This window comes from Zootoca vivipara, chromosome 6 (assembly GCF_963506605.1).
Source record: "Zootoca vivipara chromosome 6, rZooViv1.1, whole genome shotgun sequence".
Classification (NCBI taxonomy): domain Eukaryota; kingdom Metazoa; phylum Chordata; class Lepidosauria; order Squamata; family Lacertidae; genus Zootoca; species Zootoca vivipara.
Window position 1 is genome coordinate 44,763,539 of NC_083281.1, and position 20,672 is coordinate 44,784,210.

The 20,672-nt window shown below is 44.5% G+C and overlaps 1 protein-coding gene across 2 annotated transcripts in view; it reads left to right on the plus strand.

Annotated features, from left to right (window-relative positions):
• Window positions 1-20,672, plus strand: part of CPNE2 (copine 2) — an 86,310-nt gene that overhangs the window by 42,594 nt on the left and 23,044 nt on the right. For both annotated transcript variants that reach the window (XM_035117135.2, XM_035117137.2), the window contains exons 3-8: window positions 1,728-1,907; window positions 4,228-4,302; window positions 14,519-14,590; window positions 16,544-16,627; window positions 19,186-19,275; window positions 19,900-19,998. In XM_035117135.2, the coding sequence (XP_034973026.1) occupies window positions 1,728-1,907; window positions 4,228-4,302; window positions 14,519-14,590; window positions 16,544-16,627; window positions 19,186-19,275; window positions 19,900-19,998 (600 nt within the window). The remainder of the gene's footprint in view (window positions 1-1,727; window positions 1,908-4,227; window positions 4,303-14,518; window positions 14,591-16,543; window positions 16,628-19,185; window positions 19,276-19,899; window positions 19,999-20,672) is intronic.

A 20,672-nucleotide genomic window follows, 5' to 3' on the forward strand; every position in this document is an offset into this window, starting at 1 on the left:
AACTGATTTGTGTTGAAGCACACATACAGTATATTGGCACCCAAAGCAGTGCTGGCACACCCACTCCCCAAACTGGGGATCCTTTTTCAGCTCGAGGGCCATGTTCCCCTCATGGGCAACTTTCTGGGGGCCACACACCAGTGGCAGGTATGGAAGAAGTAGGTGCTCTCTCTCTCTCTCTCTCTCTCTCTCTCTCTCTCTCTCTCTCTCTCTCTCTCTCTCTCTCTCTCTCTCTCTCTCACACACACACACACACACACACACACACACACAAAAAAAAAAAAAACACTCGCCACTCTATATTTCATCAAGGCAAGCAAGAGTTATTATCACAGATCAAGGACACATCCAGCCAAGTAAAATCACCAGAAGAGGCCACAAAGCAAGGCCAGGGAAAGCTGTGGCTCAGGTGTGTGTGTGGCCTAAGCAGTCTCTCACCCCTGTAGTGATTCTCTCACCCCTGTAGTGGATTATCTTGATGAATTCTGAGCTGAATTTTGGAATTGTGGGCTCATTACACTGGCTCCAAAAGCCTACAAAACCGCAGCACGGTGCAGTAAAACAACAGGACCCCCCCCTCCAAAAAAAACCATGGACGTGCACAGTAATCACTATTATTATATATTAAATTTTTATACTGCCCTTTATCTGTAGATCTCAGGGCAGCTCACAACATAATGTTCGGGCTGCTGCATAAGCAGGTCAGCACTGCTGTGGTCTGAGTCTTGCCTGTGCTCGATCTTCTAGGTTGATAGGCCACAACCACTGAGTGGCCCCCGAATAAGGAGTCCCAGACTTCAGGCAGTTCTGTTGCCTACACTGGTGCAAATCCATGTAGTTCCTCTTCACAGAAGTTGCTCCAGAACTGTATGGAGTGCACCTTTCGTTTTTCCCTTTGAGACTGGTTGATTTTTTTGTGGGTTGATGCGGGGAGAGGTCTTCCCTGTGCAACATGAATTTACCCATGAAATCCTCTGGATTTTGCATTTTATATATCTGGCGCCTGCCTTTTTAAGTGAACTGATGTATTGCACACTTCCTGGTCTAATCAGAGAGCATAATAATATTTTGGATGTTTCACTTCTTTGAAATTTATGATACAGAACATGGGCTTAAAAATGTACCATATGCATTAAAATACACATTTTCTGATTAAATATGTTTAGAGATCCATAAACATATTGAATAAAATATGTACTAAATATTATTTTGTATTAAAATGCTTTTTTAAATATGTGTGCCATATTTTTAGTTTTTTAATTGCAGAATGGGTTGAAAACAGAATGTAGCAGTATTATGGATAAACACATGTGAAATTGATATGGGATTGCGTCTGATGTTAGTCATACCCAGAGAAATGGACCTATGTTAGTCATGGCCATTAATTTCAATTGGTCTCCTTGTGACTATGGCTAACATTGGATACAGCAGATTGGCTGTAAATAGATGGATACCACCATCAATATTATGACCTTATCAATACATTTTTGGAATGATTTTTTTTTTAAGTGCAAAACTGCCCTGGAGAGTAGAGGGTGGCAACATCTCATGCTCTTGCCAGTCAGTGCTGTCCACAGGCTGCTTCTGCTGCAGACTTGTAGAATTGTGCCCCCAATATCCTAAAAATGTTCCACCTGTCTTCACCGTTATTTTTCAACGAGAGCTGTACTACTGTCTAAAAGACTCGTTGATCGGCTCACTTTTTCAACCTCATTCTTTATTTGTAGATCGACAGGACAGAAACAGCTGTGAACAACCTCAACCCAGCCTTCTCCAAGAAGTTTGTCATAGATTATCGCTTTGAGGAGGTTCAGAAGCTGAAATTTGCCTTGTTTGACCAAGACAAGTCGAGCATGCAGCTGTACGAACATGACTTCTTGGGAGAATTTTCCTGCACCCTGGGAACAGTGAGTGTTACTACCTCCTTAGTGGGGTCCCTAAGTTTCTGCTTCCAAAGTATTGCCAGCCATTGGCAAATTGTTGCTAGTTCTTCAGGCAGTGAAAGAGATTAGAAGGCAGGACAGGGAACAGGAGCATAAGCAGGACCCTCCAGAATTAGATCATAGCTCTGTCCAGCTGTTATGCTTTTGGAAAGCCCAGAGCAAGACATTAAAGCTAACACTGCCCCACTGTTGCTTATTCCCATCTATTCTTGTTTACCACCATTGTATGTGAAGGTCCTGTTTCACATCAAGCCTATTCCCCATTTAATAGACCAATCACCTGTGCACTGATTTATCTAATGCTTTTAAAAAGCTCACCTAAGTTGGTGGCCATTACAACATCTCGTTGCCTAAATTACGTGCTCTGTAGAGCAGTGCCAGTCTTTGTTTACTGTGCCGATATCTGAACCGCTAGGTGACCCCCTCCCCAAAAAGCCTCTGTAGGCGTCTTCCAAACATTTCCCCAAACATTTATGAGATTGCTTTTCAGATATAGGCAACCTCTCAAAGCAATTTACACTTAACAGCAGCAAAAGGTCAGGGCAGTGTTGAAACTAGGTGGTTAGACTAAAGAACTGAGAATTAGGATGGTGGCGGGGAAATCTGCCCCACAGAAAGTGTGAAGAATTTGTCGGCCTTGCCTAACCATGGGGAGAATTGCATTTCAGGAACAAATGTCCCAAGGACCATAGAGAAGCCGTTTCGGGGTGACTGTGGTTTCTTGCTCTCAGTCACATCCCTTGGATCCTCTTTCTTCTTCTTTCTCTCCTCTATATGAAGATTCTTTCCATCACCTGGTCCACTTAAAGCTAGTGATGCAAAAGGATACCGGCACTCGCAACAGGCCCCACTTTGAGTGCAGATCCCAGCTGGCCTTCTGTGAGCCCCACTCAGCCACTCAGTACTTAGCAGGAAGCCTGCTGGAATGTCCTCAAAAGTCTTCTCCTGGGCCCAACTTTTTATCCAAAGGCACGAGCAGCCCATGAATAGCTTTGGAAAGGAGCTGCCTGAATTGCATCTGAGAATGCTATTAATTTCACTTTTACGTCAGGCTTCTGCTAGCTTAGTTCGGCTAGACTGTTGCAATGCACCTGATCAACCCTGTGGTTAGATTGAATGGAAAGACTCATTCTCTTTGTGACCCCCTAGCAACCTCGCTAGCCACGTAAACTTGAAAACCAAGGAGATAAATCCCTTGGTTTTAGGCATGAGGTGCATGCATGCTGAGATCAGGAACACAAGTCAGATCCACCTGCTGAGCCGCTCTCTGCAAATGCCCTCTCCTGTTGTGCTTCCGTCTCTTTCTCTCCTCAGCAGTGCTGAGTGTTTTCCGCAGGTCCAAGGCAGGATGTGAGCAAATACGAAATTTCACCATTCAGCACGTTGTTCAAGTGCATGTTTGGACAGCGATCTTAACTCTGTCCAGTATTGGTTTTTTGGTTTTGGTTTGTTTCGGGGGTAAAGATTTTTTTGTTTCATTTTATAATATATAATATATATTTTATAATATATATAAAACAGAGAGAACAGTTACAACAACAGATGGAAATTAAAAGAGGAAAAACAAACTATAAAATAGGAACGTAGAATTAGTACAGTCACACATGGGTTATAAGTCCAAGTAGAGGATATTAGTGTTACTGTATCTGATTATCAGCTATCATTCCAGATCTGTCCAGGCCTGTGACAAGGGTTGCCTTGGAAATGATGGTGCTGTTGTATATGTAATAAGGAATGCCAAATAATATTAAAAGTATCTGGCGCTTCTGGTCCTTGTCAGAATCTCAAATTTATGCATCATTTCTTCCATTTTGACTAGATTCCAGAATGAGTGGTACCAAGTGCCCAGTGTGAGGTTTTGGGCTGTTTCCCAATGAGTTTGCAATTAATGTTCCAAATGCCAAGATAATAAACGAGGCCGATTCTTTTGGCAAGTTGGTACCATCAAAAACATTAATTTTGGGCAACAAACAATAGTTTCTTTAGTAATTTGTCAAAAGAAGTGTGTCTGAAGAAGTGTGCATGCACACGAAAGCTCATACCAAAATATAAACTTAGTTGGTCTTTAAGGTGCTACTGAAGGAATTTTTTTATTTTGCTTCGACTCAGACCAACACGGCTACCTACCTGTAACTTGTCAAAAGTAGTATCTGTCAAAATTGAATCCCTCAAATCCTGCAACAACTTAACATTCCCACCCATAATAATAATGACTACATCCAGTATTGTGCTCTGTCGGATCATTGCTACAGGCCCCTCTTTGTTTTCTGTTCTTCTCCCTTAGATTGTCTCAAGCAAGAAGATGACAAGACCACTCCTGCTGGGGAACGGGAAGCCAGCTGGAAAAGGAATGATAATGGTATGGGGGACATGAAAGCAGTGGTATGAAGAGGGCAGGGGCTTGGGTTCTGAAATTAAATCCCAGTTCTGTATTGGGGATATAGCTGGGATCCTTTTTAAGCCCTTGGTTTTTTAATGACTGATGTGGGAGCCACCCCTGCTAGTCATACCACTCCCCAAGATCTACACCCCCCCAAAAAAGAAAACACACACACACGTACTTTTCTAAGGAACTGGAGTTAAAGCTTGCTCCAGTAGAATTGATCTGACCCCTGAAAAGAACAGAATTGAAAGAAGTGGGAAAGGGAGCCACTCTTCCAGATTCCTTCCTTCTTTATAGAATAGAATAGATACTTTATTGTCATTGTACACAGTACAACGAAATTGAATGCCATCCCATAAAAAACAATATAAAAGCACAATTACAGCCACACACACACACACACACACACACACACACACACATTCCAACTCCCCGGGATCATATTATTTAGCTACAGCATTTAAGATGGTTATAGCTCTTGGATAGCAACTGTTTTTTAATCTTACACTTTTCAAGAGAGAGAAAAAGTTAACCACCCTCTCATTTAAAACAGATTCCTCTTCCATCCTTCTGTTTTACCTTATTTTTTTTTATTAGAAGAGCAAAAACAACAACCAAAGGGCACAGGGCAGCCAAACTTCCAAGTCCCGATTCATTCATTTCTATAGCAAAGCTTAAGCAGAAATTTCAGTGCGTGCTTAAACCTCTCACCCTGGAAACAAAGCTTCACTTGGACTGGATGGCATCCAGGTTTTTAAAATGTTCAGTCTTATGTCCATATGAAACCATTTGCATAAAAATGCATGTGCCATGCTCTCCTTTATTTCTTCTGCAAATCTGTGCGAAATCTGCAAACCCATAAGCGACATGCAAGATAAATCAGGATAAAAGGTTTGGTTTATGGGGATGAGTAGTGTTAGTGGTAAGAGGAACAGGGCTTACTACTTAGCAACAGGTTTCTTAGCAACAGTTTTTCCTCTCCTGCACACTTGTGCACACAGAGCAATGCCTCTCCCATTGTAGACATGTCTGGCTAGTTTTGCAAATAAAAGGAAGTGATATTGGCTTGCATTGCTCATCTATAATTATAAATTGGGATGAACTGTTTGCTGCACCCTTGATGCCTGTACATCATCATGATGTATCAAATGCATGACCCATGCTGTGCATATTATCGGGTTCACCAATGCTGGTTCCAGCTATGCTTTCAATGCCTTCAACCATGGTAAACCCACTACATATTGGGGTGTTTGTGTGGTTACATTCCAAGGAGTGTGCCTGAAGCCAAAACTGAGTATAGTCAAAACCCATTTGGTTCGATGGCAAGTGGAATTGCCAGTCATTTTTCCTGGAACCATTTTGCCCTTTCCACCCACTTTCTGCACCTTTTAATTTTTTTAAAAAATGTTTTGCCGCATGCATAAAGCTGAATGTGCAGAAGTTAAATGTGTGTAAGTTGTGGACTTATTGTATGATTCCATATTGGAAACAGGAGATAAAATGGCAAAGAGCCAGAGGTGTCTTTGAAGGGTGTTTTCCAACTTACATTTTGAAATGTAACCTGAAAAGTGGCCCCCTCTTTAGCAGCAAGAGCTGCTACAAGAGAAACCCACAAACTCTCTGCATGTTTCCTATCCCAGGAACCTTGTTCCTGCTGAGCAAAGTTGAATCTATTTTTTAAAATTGAGTTATTACAGAAACAGAAATAACAAAGAAAAAATGCACCCTTTACACCTGTACAGTACAGTACATCTGTACTGTACAGAAAATTAATATAATCATTGCAAAATCAAATACAAAACACAAATGACTTCCCATCTACTCCTTAATTCAGATATAGAAAATTTGTTGCTGATACAAACTATTATCATGATTAAACTGCGTCCTCATTAATATTGAGTCTCACATTATTCTTGAAGCTGCTACTGAAATTAAGTGGTACCTCTACTTATGAATTTAATGCGTTCCGAACACACATTTGTAAGTCAAAAAAAATTGTAAGTAGAATCCCATAGGAATGCATTGGGAGAAAAAATTCGTAAGTAGAAGCAACCCTATCTAAACATTCGTAAGTAGAAAAAATCCTATCTAAACCACATCCAAGATGGCGGACGGAGCTCCATTCGTAAGTAGAAACATTCGTAAGTAGAGTTATTCATAAGTAGAGGTACCACTGTAGTAAAATGCTGCAACAGAATTTAAACTCCTATATTTATTTTTTAATACATTTTTAAGACTTCCCATTTTGATACGAATACCTGTTTTGGTTTATTCTTTATTTTTTCAGACAAACTATCTAATTCTGCGTATTATTCAATCAATTTTTGAATCCATTCCTGCATTGATGGGAGTTTGTCAGATTTCCAATTTGCAGCAATTAACATTCTTCCTGCAACTGTGGCATATAAGAGGATATCTTCGTTTTTGGTGTAAGATCCAGACCTGTAATCCCCAGAAGATAAGCTTCTGGTTTTTTATTAAAAGAGATTTTTAGTAATTTTTGCAATTCTGTATGGATGTTATCCCAAAGCACTTCAATTCTCTTGCACTGCCACCACATGTGGTAAAAAGTACCTGGTTTTTCTGCACATCTCCAGCAATCGCCTGGGACACTTCCTTAAAAAAAAAAAAATTATTACAGTTTTTCAGAACACACAGAAAATACCGACAAAAAAGAAATACAAGAAACACTACAAACACTACAATGAAACAGAAAACATAACAAAGAAGGGGGGAAAAGAAGAAAAAATTCCTAAACTTGATTTCCTCTCACATTTTGTATATATGGACCCCCTCGGGCCCCCATCCACTGTGGTTCCTTAACATACACTATTTTAGCAATTTATATACCAATTTGTTCACCTTGTCATATCTTATTTTATAATTTACATCTTACATATTCATCATCTCCACAGTTTAATTTCAGCCTACTTCTGATCTTAATATATAACTTGTTGTTGTTGTTGTTTAGTCGTTTAGTCGTGTCCGACTCTTCGTGACCCCATGGACCATAGCACGCCAGGCACTCCTGTCTTCCACTGCCTCCCGCAGTTTGGTCAAACTCATGTTCGTAGCTTCGAGAACACTGTCCAACCATCTTGTCCTCTGTCGTCCCCTTCTCCTAGTGCCCTCAATCTTTCCCAACATCAGGGTCTTTTCCAAGGATTCTTCTCTTCTCATGAGGTGGCCAAAGTATTGGAGCCTCAGCTTCACGATCTGTCCTTCCAGGGAGCACTCAGGGCTGATTTCCTTAAGAATGGATAGGTTTGATCTTCTAGCAGTCCATGGGACTCTCAAGAGTCTCCTCCAGCACCATAATTCAAAAGCATCAATTCTTCGGCGATCAGCCTTCTTTATGGTCCAGCTCTCACTTCCATACATCACTACTGGGAAAACCATAGCTTTAACTATACGGACCTTTGTCGGCAAGGTGATGTCTCTGCTTTTTAAGATGCTGTCTAGGTTTGTCATTGCTTTTCTCCCAAGAAGCAGGCGTCTTTTAATTTCGTGACTGCTGTCACCATCTGCAGTGATCAAGGAGCCCAAGAAAGTAAAATCTCTCACTGCCTCCATTTCTTCCCCTTCTATTTGCCAGGAGGTGATGGGACCGGTGGCCATGATCTTGGTTTTTTTGATGTTGAGCTTCAGACCATATTTTGCGCTCTCCTCTTTCACCCTCATTAAAAGGTTCTTTAATTCCTCCTCGCTTTCTGCCATCAAGGTTGTGTCATCTGCATATCTGAGGTTGTTGATATTTCTTCCGGCAATCTTAATTCCGGCTTGGGATTAATCTAGTCCAGCCTTTCGCATGATGAATTCTGCATATAAGTTAAATAAGCAGGGAGACAATATACAACCTTGTTGTACTCCTTTCCCAATTTTGAACCAATCAGTTGTTCCATATCCAGTTCTAACTGTAGCTTCTTGTCCCACATAGAGATTTCTCAGGAGACAGATGAGGTGATCAGGCACTCCCATTTCTTTAAGAACTTGCCATAGTTTGCTGTGGTCGACACAGTCAAAGGCTTTTGCATAGTCAATGAAGCAGAAGTAGACGTTTTTCTGGAACTCTCTAGCTTTCTCCATAATCCAGCGCATGTTTGCTATTTGGTCTCTGGTTCCTCTGCCCTTTCGAAATCCAGCTATATAACTTACATTTTTAAAAAATTCAATTTAAAATCTTTCCACTCTTCTTCTATCGCTTCTTCCCCCCGGTTACAGATTCTTCCGGTCATCTCATAGATTCTAGAAAGCTTCCAAGGTGTTAAGTACCATCTATGTTGTATTTTTAAAAAAATCTCTCTTAGGATATAACAGGTTGTAAACTTCCAATTATTTTTCCACAAACTTTCCCATTGGGACATATTTATTGTATACCCAAAGTCTTGTGACCACTTAATCATAGCTGCGGTGACCTCCTCCTCCTTGACCTCCCAATCAAGGAGGAGTCGGTACACTTTGGAAAGGGTTTTAGTTGAATCTAAAGCAAGCAAAAGGGTGGCGCTATGGTCTAAACCACTGAGCCTAGTGCTTGATGATCAGAAGGTCAGCGGTTCGAATCCCTGCGAGGGGGTGAGCTCCCGTTGCTCGATCCCTGCTCCTGCCCACCTAGCAGTTCAAAAGCACGTCAAAGTGGAAGTAGATAAATAGGTACCGCTCCGGCAGGAAGGTAAACGGCGTTTCCGTGTGCTGCTCTGGTTCGCCAGAAGCGGCTTAGTCATGCTGGCCACATGACCTGGAAGCTGTCTGTGGACAAATGCCGGCTTCCCTCGGCCTATAGAGTGAGATGAGCACGCAACCCCAGAGTCATCTGCGACTGGACCTAATGGTCAGGGGTACCTTTACCTTAAAGCAAGCAATGTGTTGCTTGAATTGCCTTCACTGCAGTAATCTTGGTGTATGGTTACCAGTTTGCTGAGATGTGTGGGCAGAGGAGGCTGGTCTATGAGGTCAAATGGGGAATTGCCCTAAACAACCCCAGTCTGCCCACAGCCAGTCCCTGGCTACCTGCCTTCTTTCTTACAACCAGTTCAAGCTGGAGCTAAACAAGAACAGTCACACAAATTGCCCATGAATATATGGGAGAACATAAGAAGGTGCCTTCTACCAAACCAGACCATTGGTCCATCAGTACTGTTCACGGTGACTGGCACTGGTTCTCTGGGTTCGCAGACAGATGCTTCTCCTAACCTTACCCAGGGGGTGCAAAGGGGTCAACTTGGACCCTTCTGCATGCAAAACAGATGCCCTGTCACTGAGGATTCTCTAGCTGCGATTCCTGCTTTGCAGGGGATCAGTCTAGATCGCTCTTGGGGTCCCTTCCGATTCCACAGTTCTATGATTTCCTGCATGTTGACCAAGAAGGCACTCGCCAGAGAATATTTTCATCTTGAAATGGAAACAGCAGGATCCTCAGTTGTTGTGCTTCCTGAGCTTTGGTGTATGCAATTGTGCATACATTTTTCTAGTACAGGAGAGGTCACACTACTAAAGGAAGAGCTTGGATAGGATTGGCCCAGCACACTTTGTTGCTTGAGGCAAAGGGCAAGAATACACACACAAACACATTCCACACACAAAAGCTAAGCATTTGGCTCTGATTTCAGCACTGATGATGGGACAGCGTCCAAGTGAGGACAGCAGGCTAGTTCAAGAGGGTGCATGCGGTCCACACAACCTCTGCCTTCCAAGCCCTCACTGCCACTCAGAATGTGCCACCCAAGGCAGCTGTCGCACTCAGCCCAATGGTAAGGCTGGCCCTGAGTTTGGCTGCTAAATCCCTGCATGGCAAAAATTGTGAGCAGCAATTGACATAATTAAGGCTCCATTAATATTGTCTGTCCAACAGAGATAGGAAAACAGGCGTCGTCCAGCTCCTTCAAATTAAAACAGCCAGATGGACCATCATTAAAATGGGGAAAAAAAATAAATATATCGCTATTTCCTGTGTTACAGGCTGCTTTAAGCATACTCACTGATGTGGGCAGTTCCTCCCCCCACCATAGGAACAAATATATTTACATAGCTTGGCAAAATAGTTATAGGAGGAGATGCAGGATTAAATGGGTCACTGACCTGATCCAGCAGGCTCTTCTTATGTTCTTGGGAGCATTTAGCCATGCAGCTCCCACTGGTGTGCATGGGATACATTGGATATCTGTACATAAAACTCAGAAATATCTAAAAGATGCCACACCAGCCCAGATTCTGATTAAAGTTGAGTGAGAAGGAAAAGGTATTGGCAGCAGGCTTCCATGTGAAGGCACCCTCCTGCTCAGTACCCTGGGGAGATATCCCTAAGGACTTCCTAATTGTGAGACATTGACTCCCATTGATGAAATGTCTACCAGCTCTCCTGGCCCAGGAGCCAGGAGCCAGGAGACTGCAACTCCCTTCAGCCTCAGCCAGTGGTCAGCAATGGTAGGAACTGCACTCCAACAATATCTGGAGGGCATCAAGTTGGAGAAGGCTGTTCCTAGCACTCAAAACTGCCCTGGAGAAAGAGGTTGAGCTCAGAGCTTGCCTTTTCAGTTCGAAGGGCTGGTGACAGCAGCTGCTTTATGATGAAAATTGCAGTCTCCTCTGATTTGGCTGCACCATGGCGAGCTTTCACCTCCCTCGGCTGATCAGGTGTGCTTGATTTTAATGCCATAGGATCTGCTGAAGGCATCTTCATCTGTGCTTGCCCCCCCCCCCATGCACTCAGCCAGTCACCAATCAAGCAGGAAATCTGTGCAAGGAAACTGACAGTTGATTTAGAGAGGGGAACTGTGTAACTTGAACACTCTGTGTTCAAAACTGGCTGCTCACAGGGCTGTTGTGAGGATAAAACAGGGAGGAAGAAAACTAAGCACACCACTTTGAGCTCCTTGGGGGGGGGGGAGTGGGATATAAATGCAATGAATGGATAAACAAATAAAATGGTTGTAAATGGTGCTTTGCGAGGAATTAAAAGGACAGGGCCTCTAAGGGGCATACTAACTAGACACAGACCCAATATCTGTACCAGGCAGGCTAGATTTTACAGGAAATGTTAGGGGCTTAAAAAATAAAAAGAGCAGGGATACAGGTGAGACCTACACAGGCAGGAGGATGCAGCTGGAGAGAGTTTCTTGAAATGGTCACATTGGACTGGTGGTTTGGTGTTGCAGTGCCAGGAGAAAAACTGGAGTGTGGGGGGGATGTTTAACCGTTCGAGTGCAGCAAATGGCAAACTCCCTGGAGATGCTCCATGCTGGAACGAGGCAGTGGGGCTGACCGACTGCCAGCACGTGTAGGTGGCTTGAGTTGTGCATGAAGCAAGCATGGCTGAGGCCAGCCGGATGAGGCTGGCAAGGCAGCCTCCTCCTCCTCCTCCAGTGCAGGGTGCGCTTTCTGTGCTGGCAGCCACTTGCCTCTGCTCAGAGGGAGCTGTCTTCCTCCCACAGAACAAGAAACGTAGTCTTTCTTTCTCTGTGCCAGGGGAGAAGGGGAGCCTGAGGCCTGAATGTGGGCCCTCCTGGCCTTACGGGAGGCTTTTCCTCAGCCACTGCCCCTTCTCCCCAGCCCTGCCCTGGAACTCTTCCTGAGTGTTTTTGCCCAGCTGGACTGTGTGCTTGATCTGGGGGTGATGCTTCTTGCCTGGATGGATGGATGGATGGATGGATGGATGGAGTGGTGTGTGTGTGTGTGTGTGTGTGTGTGTGTGTGTGTTTTCTCTCACATAGAAACCTGTGAATTTTGTGTGTCTGAAACACAGAGAGCCACAGCTATTGCTCTTCCCATTCTTGCCACTTCCATAAACCTGGAAGAGGAAAGTGACACTCTTTCCCACTTTCCTCTCTTGACTCCATGTGCTTTTCCTGCACTGCAGGGGGTTGGACTGCATGACCCTTGGGGTCCCTTCCAACTCTACAATTCTGTGATTCTATTATCTCACATTTTTTCACTTTGTGGTTGGACCTGTGTTCCTAGAATTCTGTGCTCTAGCCTAGGCTAAATCTGCAGAATTCCTGGACCAGAAATGCCAGGGATGGAAGCTATAATCCAGAACGTGTGGAGGGCACCTAGTTTGGTGAAGTCCATGTTGCTGGGCCCTCAGCCCTTATTCTGGTGAAAATAAGGCTCCTGTGTGAAAAATTAAGATGCGGGACTCAACCTCTGTTCTGGCTGCAGCCATTGTGCTTAGGAGGAGAGAGAGGGAGAAAGAGTATGAAGAACATTTGCAAAAAAGGGGGGGGAGCAGCCTTGGCATCTTCTCTTCCACCCACAGTGCCTGGAACCGCCTCTCACTCCTATGTTCCTTTCAGCACCTGTTCATGCAAAATAAACCCCAAAGCAGAGCAGCCGCAGGGAGGCCAGTGACAGACATCTCTAGGCACCAGGCTCTGAGACAGGGATCCCCACTTGTCGCACATGGGCACCCTATTGCTTGGATTAGCAGAGCTGCTGGCTGGAGGATGGAACCACAGGCAGTTCAAACCAGGATACTCAACACTAGATCGCAGTCCCAGGAATCTGGTGACTCTGGAAAGCCAGTCCCATGCCATCGACAGCAAGGCAGTTGGGCAACCCTGTTGCTCAACTTCAAAGCTATGTACATTTGGATTTTTGAGCAAGGGCTGCGGTCACTTATCTGCTGGCTCTCCTGAATCAGCCTGCCGAAGATGCAGAAAGCACACACACACACAGTGCACTTTCCCAAGGGATATAGGGGTGGAAGCTGGACTGCATAGAATCGCAACTATAGAATCCTTGACAGATGGCCATCTAATCACCATTAAAAAACCTCCAATGAAGGATAGTCCTCCACCTTCTGAGGGAGTCCGTTCCATTGTCAAACAGCTCTTACCGACAGGACGTTCCTAATGTTTCATCGGAATCCCCTTTCTTGCCATTTGTTGGGGTCCTACCCTCTGGAGCAGCAGAAAACAAGCTTTCTCCATCTTCCATGGGACAGCTCTTTAGATAGTTGAAGTTGGCCATCACATCACTGCTCAGTCTTCTCTTCTCCAGGCTTAACATCCCCATCTCCCTCAGCCATTCCTCAAAGGGGGCCTTGATCATTAACCAACTCGTCTTGTGCTCTCGCCACCAACAAAGGCTCTTTCTGACTCACTGCTTTTTATTCAGATCATGCTGGAGAGTAAACAGCAGCCCAAAGGGAAGAGCTATTTCCAGTTGTGGTCAATGTCATTTCCCCCCCTAAGCAAGATCTGAATGGGGGGACCAGAGGAGAGACACCCCCACTGGCATGAGCAGCTGCAAGGGGGGAGCAGTTGCCCCTCCTTGGATGAACCATATCATCAAGTTCCCAGTTTTCTTTCCTTCTTTCTTTTTGAAAAGTGCATTTCTAACATTTGTAGAACCCAAGGAAGCAAAATGTGCAAGCACTCTTTTCTTTCTCTCTTTTTTTCAGAATCTACCCTCCAGATGTTTTGGACATTAGCTGGCATCAGCCTTTGCCAACATGGCCAATGGTTAGGGCTGATGGGAATTCTAATCCAAAATGTCTGCAGGGCACCAGTTTGTTCTGTTCCATTTCTCCTGCATCCAGTTTTCCAGGGGGTTTTCTGCAGCAATCTATGTCAGCATCCTGTGGACACTGAGCCAAATTCATTCCACCTTAGACTGTTTTTGGATCCCACCCCCCAAAAAAAAGTGTTTTCCCCCCTTCAAATAAAAGAGGTTTTAGCTATGGTTCCCTCAATCCTGTCAGATACCCCTCTACTCTGTATGGCTGTTGTTGTTTTGGCTACATAGGCGGCGGCAGCAGCACCCATAACTGAACATTGGGAATAAATGGAATGATTATTTAATTAAAGCATTTCTACCATGCTTTTCAGCCAGAAAAAAGACTCTCAGAGCAGCTTGCGAATGCCAGTGATAAGACAGTTCCTACCCTCAGGTTTAGAACCTAAAACATATGACACAAAAAGAAAAGAGATTGGGAGGGAGGAGGGGAAAAAAAAACCTCAGGCATGATTTCTTGGTTACAAAGATCCGATGATGAGCAGCTGGAATGGGGGAAAATATAAGGAACCGAAGCGCCAAAATGTGCTGGTTTTTCAGCAGAGCAAATGAAGTTCTGCCATCTCATCCCTCTCCCATAGCTGTGTTTTTCCACAAGCTATGTTTTTCTTCATTTTGGGGGGTTCAAACATATAATGTGTGAAGCTTGATAAGAATGACTGGAATTTTCTTTGTCTTCCAGATAGCAGCTCAAGAGCTGTCGGACAACCGTGTGATCACTCTTAGCATGGCAGGCAGGAAGCTGGATAAAAAGGTGCGTGTTTGGGGTCCTGCTTCTCCCCCCTCCCGAATAAATTCATACGGAGGCAACGTGTAGCCAGTTAGGTGATGCTACAAATGCTTGTTTTGACATTGCACTGCACAGTGTTGAATGCAAGGCAAGCGCCTGGTCTTCCAGTGTGGTGCAGCAGAGACCACGCACGGACACGAAAGGGCTTTTCAGGCAATGTTGAACAGTTGGCAACTGTGCTTGGGATGCAATAGAGGTAGGTCAAAGGAGCGTAGGAGCCAGCAATTTTAATAAGGCACACAAATTCTCCCCTTTCTCAGACCTGTTCATTTGCCTTCTAACTGTCTACCCTGCCTGCATGTTTTCATTCCATGAGGTCTAGAAACTTGCCAAAGGAAATGGAAGCAAAGAGCCTCAAATAGCCTTTTCCTTTCTCCTGGAGGGCACAAATCCTCCTTTAGTTGATTAGCCTCTGGTTCCTACCCAGTTCTACTTTCAGCATAGCTGCCAAGTTTTCCCTTTTCTCACGAGGAAGCCTATTCAGCATAAGGGAATTTCCCTTTAAAAAAGGGAGAACTTGGCAGCTATGACTTTCAGTTGCCAGAAACAGCCTTTTATTTTCCTGAGCTTTACCGATGCAACTTTAATCCTGCTGACTGTTTTATGTTGCCGGTATGATTTCATAGCTTTTATTTTACTTTTTTTAAAAAAAAGGTATTTGCTTTTTAGGGTTTTATTTTTGTAAGCCTCCCTCAGATTGTGAGTGAAGGATGATATAAAAGAGACTTTGAATTTATGCATAAACGAAAGAATCGTTCCCTGTACCAATAGAGATTCACACCCTGCATGGACTTCTGAGAAACCCCTGTGCATCTATAAATAAAGTATGTAAACGGACTGAAAACAAGCAGCCCTTGAACAGGCAAAGCTCTGAAAGGCTCGTTGAAAGAGACTCAGCCCTGGAACTCTGAGGAGAGACAGTTTGTTTTCAGGGTGGTGCAAGTCAAGGTTGATGGCTCCTTCCACAAGCGTACTGCCTGGTGCTTTTTTTTGATCTGCATTGCATATATTTTTTCCTCTGAGATGCCTCTGCTCTTCATGTATTCCCCCGCCCTCTAGTTCCCTAGGATTCATCTTGTGAATGCTCATCGATTCAAGAACACATCTCCAACTGAAGGCTGCCTGGGATGCCACTGCAGTTTCCCAGGGACAATAGTAGCAAAGGAAAAGGGTTTAATAGACCCTCTTGCCTGCTGCTCTTCCATTCCTGACTGCAGCCTCCATTGCTTCTTTTACAGCAGCTTAAACTCTAAAAGATTAGTCGTGATCTCTCAAGTATCATTTAGTTTGGGCCATGGCTGTTGGGGAGCCCTTTAAATATAAGAATGGTTCCAAGAGTTGGCCTGGTTGGGCATCTGCTGGGGTGTGTCCACTGACAAAACCCGCTACAGTGAGACGGTAGGGGGTGCAAGTCCAACCGCCAAAGTCTCCGGCAACCCTGCTAAAGTTGTTGAGGATTTGCATTTCGGTGCGAGCCCCAAGAGACCGTTTCGAGCCAATAATATTTGATGCTTTTCAGACCATCTGTGGATGCTACTGTTTACCCTCTGCTTAGATGTTTTAAGATTTACAGGCCTTCATTTCTTATTCATTCAAATTGTAGCACTGGGAGGACCCTGCAAGACACATTGGGTGCCTCTGATTTATAGCCTAGAGCAGGCATCCCCAAACTGCGGCCCTCCAGATGTTTTGGCCTACAACTCCCATGATCCCTAGCTAACAGGACCAGTGGTTGGGGAAGATGGGAATTGTAGTCCAAAACATCTGGAGGGCCAAAGTTTGGGGATGCCTGGCCTAAAGGGAAATACTTCCTCTCCCTTCCTAGTGCTACATTACCTGGTGCTGATTTGAGGCAGCTGAGCTGGGGTAATTGTATAACAATTGCAATTATTTTTTCTTCTTTCATTCCCCTTGCAGGACTTGTTTGGAAAATCAGACCCATTTTTAGAGTTTTATAAACCAGGAGACGATGGGAAATGGATGCTAGTCCATAGGACAGAGGTAAGCAGGGTGATCTGTTAGCATCAATGAACTCCCCCTTTGAGAGATGCAAATATCAGTGTTTTGCAGCAAGATCACATAGAATCATAGAATCATAGAGTTGGAAGAGACCACAAGGGCCATCCAGTCCAACCCCCTGCCAAGCAGGAAACACCATCAAAGCATTCTTGACATATGCCTGTCAAGCCTCTGCTTAAAGACCTCCAAAGAAGGAGACTCCACCACACTCCTTGGTAGCAAATTACACTGCCGAACAGCTCTTACTGTCAGGAAGTTCTTCCTAATGTTTAGGTGGAATCTTCTTTCTTGTAGTTTGAATCCATTGCTCCGTGTCCACTTCTCTGGAGCAGCAGAAAACAACCTTTCTCCCTCCTCTATATGACATCCTTTTATATATTTGAACATCCTTTTATATATTTGAACATGGCTGTCACACTCTGTCTGTGTCCCATGCTGCCAAGGACCAGATATTTTGGGTGATGTTTTTGAATAAAGTGAAGCTGAAGTGTCCCCCAAACACCTAGAAAGCCTTGAGTGGGTGTGTCTGTGTTGCAAGGGATAACAACTGGCTTTTGTGAGTTTTAAAAGCAGTTTCAAGGCAGAACTGGGGATCAACCAGAGGGCCACATTCTCTTCTGGGCAACATTCTGAGGCCCATGTGCCAGAGGTGGGTGGGGCCAGAGACAAAAATAAGTGGAACATTGAATGTAAATGTTGTGCTGTAGCCTAGTTTCTACACATGCACACACTTCAGCCCTTGATATGGACTAGCATCCAGTTCAAGGGCACCTTCCAGCCCAGAAAAATTATGTGGGGTACAAAGCAGGGCTGGTGGGGGATGTGGCTGGGGTGACTTCTGAGAGCCAGATAGGGACGTTTGGATAGCCGCATTTGGCCCCTAGCTTGAGGTTCCCGTCCCCAACACAGAATGAGTTGCATTGTAGAGGCAAAATTCAATATGGCCCAAGAAGAATTATGCAGTGCTCTTCATACTGCAACAATTAGTCTAAATGAATAATGTAGAAATCCATGTTCCAAATCCTTCTATAAGGGGACATGGTAGTGAGAAAAAGAAAAAAGACCCAAAGCAGACACAGCTCCTGTGTGGGACAGAGCAGGCAGATAGCAGTTTCTTTAAAAATATAGCTCAGTTGGTAGACATTGAGACTCTCAATCTCAGGGGCATGGGTTCAAGTCCCACATTGGGCAAACGATTCCTGCATTGTAGGGGCTTGGACTGGATGATCCTCGGGTCCCTTCTAACTTTACAGTTCTTTGATTCTACCCAAGCCCGAGCTTTTACAAACCACTGTGCCACCTTCTTTTGCAGGCCAGAAAAGAGACAGACACTCTCAAAGGAGACAGTTATCAATACAAATTGTTTTCTTCTTCTGTGCCAATCCTAAATACATTACGCAGAAACCAGTGTCATTGATTTATGAGTTCCTTAATGTTGATTTCCCTTCTTATATGATCCTTGAAATATTAAAGAGCTCTTGGCATGAAGGCAAAAAATGGCTCATTTTGGATATAATGCACCATTTAGCATTACATAAGTGACCATAAACTAGCCTTGGGCTCCCATATTCCCTGCTCCCCCTCCTCTTCTCTGGAGGGTCCACAAGGTGGAGATGGGAAGCTTTCACTTTCTGCAGGTTTTTGCTACATCTGAAATAGGGGTGGAGGAGGGAGGGAATCAGGTCACCTTAAAGCGCAGTTTCTTGACACAAGCCAGGACCAGCATCAGAAGTGTTGCACGGTGTGGGGTTCAGAAGTCCACCTTGCACCAGTGGCGGTGCACTTGTGCAGGGAGGGACAGTGTTGTGTGGAAGAGCCCTATCCTTGACAGTTGATTTGTGTTATTGTTGACTGACACATTGTGTGATTTTCTCCCGTGTTGGGTTGTAAGTGTGCATCCTTGGAGACTCCCACACAGTGCTCCAGTGTCTGACAGCTCTGCACAGGGAAGTCTCAGTTTTACATCGCGGTTTCTCTTTGATCCTTTCCACTCCTTTGCAGGGAAGCGTTTACAGTCATGTTAACATTACCACTTAATCCATGCTCTAACTGGCAATGCCAGCCCTGCCTCACTCTTCAATGCAAAGCCGATCCTCACTTACTGATGTGAGTTCAGAGACAAGGCTACCTTTTTTTTTTTTACATCAAAAAAGCAATTATATTTGTAAATCATTTAGGCTTTGCAGGTTGAATGGGGAGCATCGTTGCAGGGGTAGGAATAGGGGAAGGTAGAAGAAATGCATTTGTAAGCAAACCAATTTCTGGTACATGTTTTGAATAACCCATGCTGGTGGGGGGGTTGTCTCCTTCACCTGATGAGAGGCAATAGGACAAAGCAGGGGCCCCAGGACAGGCAGGACTTGGGAGGAGTGCCCAGGAACTGCTGCTGCTGCTTCCCACGGGCGTCTACCACCTCGAGGCAGTTGCCTTGCTCTGCCCAATAGTGGGGCCGGCCCTGGTGTCTAGCTTGGCCCTTGGTGTGTTGGCCTTGATTGTGAAATGATCTCCCCCTGTGCTTCTCCCATCTCTCCAAATTGCAGGTGATTAAATACACGCTGGATCCTGTGTGGAAGCCGTTCACTGTGCCTTTAATATCTCTGTGTGACGGAGACGTCGAAAGGCAGATAAAGGTACCAAGGGCCCAAGTCTCCCTCTATTTCAATGGCTGTAAACAATTTGGGGTGCAGGAGGGCATTTTGGAATTTTGAGATAGTGCCAAAGGTATTGTGCTAATAATGGCTGCCGCCAGGCTTGAAATCTAACAAAAAATGTATTCTTTTTGTTTGAAAACCTTCCTTTGTTTCCAGACATTGTGAAGTTGGATATGCACAGCATGTACTGGTGATTATGAAATCATGGACTCCACTCCTCCACAGAGCAATTTTACAACATTTTAACAATGGTTTTGTTTTTCTTTTAAGGTCTTCAAATGGGAATTTCTTGGAAGTTTCTGGAAATAGCGAAATTTGTTACCCTAACCTTCATCTTTATCCATTAATTGGATCTGTTCCTCTGTAATTACTATTTCTAGACAGCATCTCATTATTTCTGACACCTAGTTCTAATTCTCGGGAAAAAATAAACTATCCCATTTCTGAGAAAGATGAATTTCTTTGTCAAAAAAGTGTGCAGCTCAATTTCGGGCTTCTTGGACAGGCAGCGCAGCAATAGGCAACATGAGGACACCTGTTTGCTTTTGGGGAAAACAACAACAACCCCACTCACTGCTCTGCTTCTCCCCTTTCTCCCGCCAGATCATATGTCATGATTATGACAACGACGGAGGCCACGATTTCATCGGGGAGTTCCAGACTTCCGTTGCCAAGATGTGCGAAGCCCAAGATGCCTTTTCGGTAAGCTCTAGACTAGAGAACCACTTTGGATGTGAAGAATATGGCTCTGGCCTGAAGGCATTGTAGCTGCAGGTAGGGCTGGGAGAGATTCTCTGCCTGAAATCTTGCAGAACTGCTGCCGCTCAGTGTAGACAAGACTGAGCTAGATGGACATTACAAGGCAGATTCCTAAATTCACCTTGCTAAGCAGATTTGGGGCTTGTCAGTCCCTGCATGGGAGACCACCTGAGAATTACATGTTGGGTTCTGTGATGTAAGAAACATGGTGGGATATGTGTATTGTAATAGTAGTAATAATAAGAACAAAAATAGAAGAAGTCTCTTTATGCTGAGCCATTGGTCCACCTAGCACAGTAATGGCTTGTCTGGTAGTGGTTTTCTGATGTGTCAGCAGAGTCCTCTCCTAGAAGGACCGCCTCTCCCCATATAAACCAAACTGGACGCTGCCTTCATCATCCAAGGCCTTCTTTTGTGTGCCTCCTCCCAGCCAGGCTGATGGAAGTGATCCTTGCTCTCTCCCTGCTCTGAGGCAGGGTGGTGGTTGTGCAGGCCTGCAGCAAGGTTTCGGGAAGGGCCATAGCGCAGCGATGGGAGCATACATGCAGACACAATTGATTTGTATGGCGCTTTTCCATGGTTTAAACCATGCACAAAGCGGTTTACAGCATGAACAA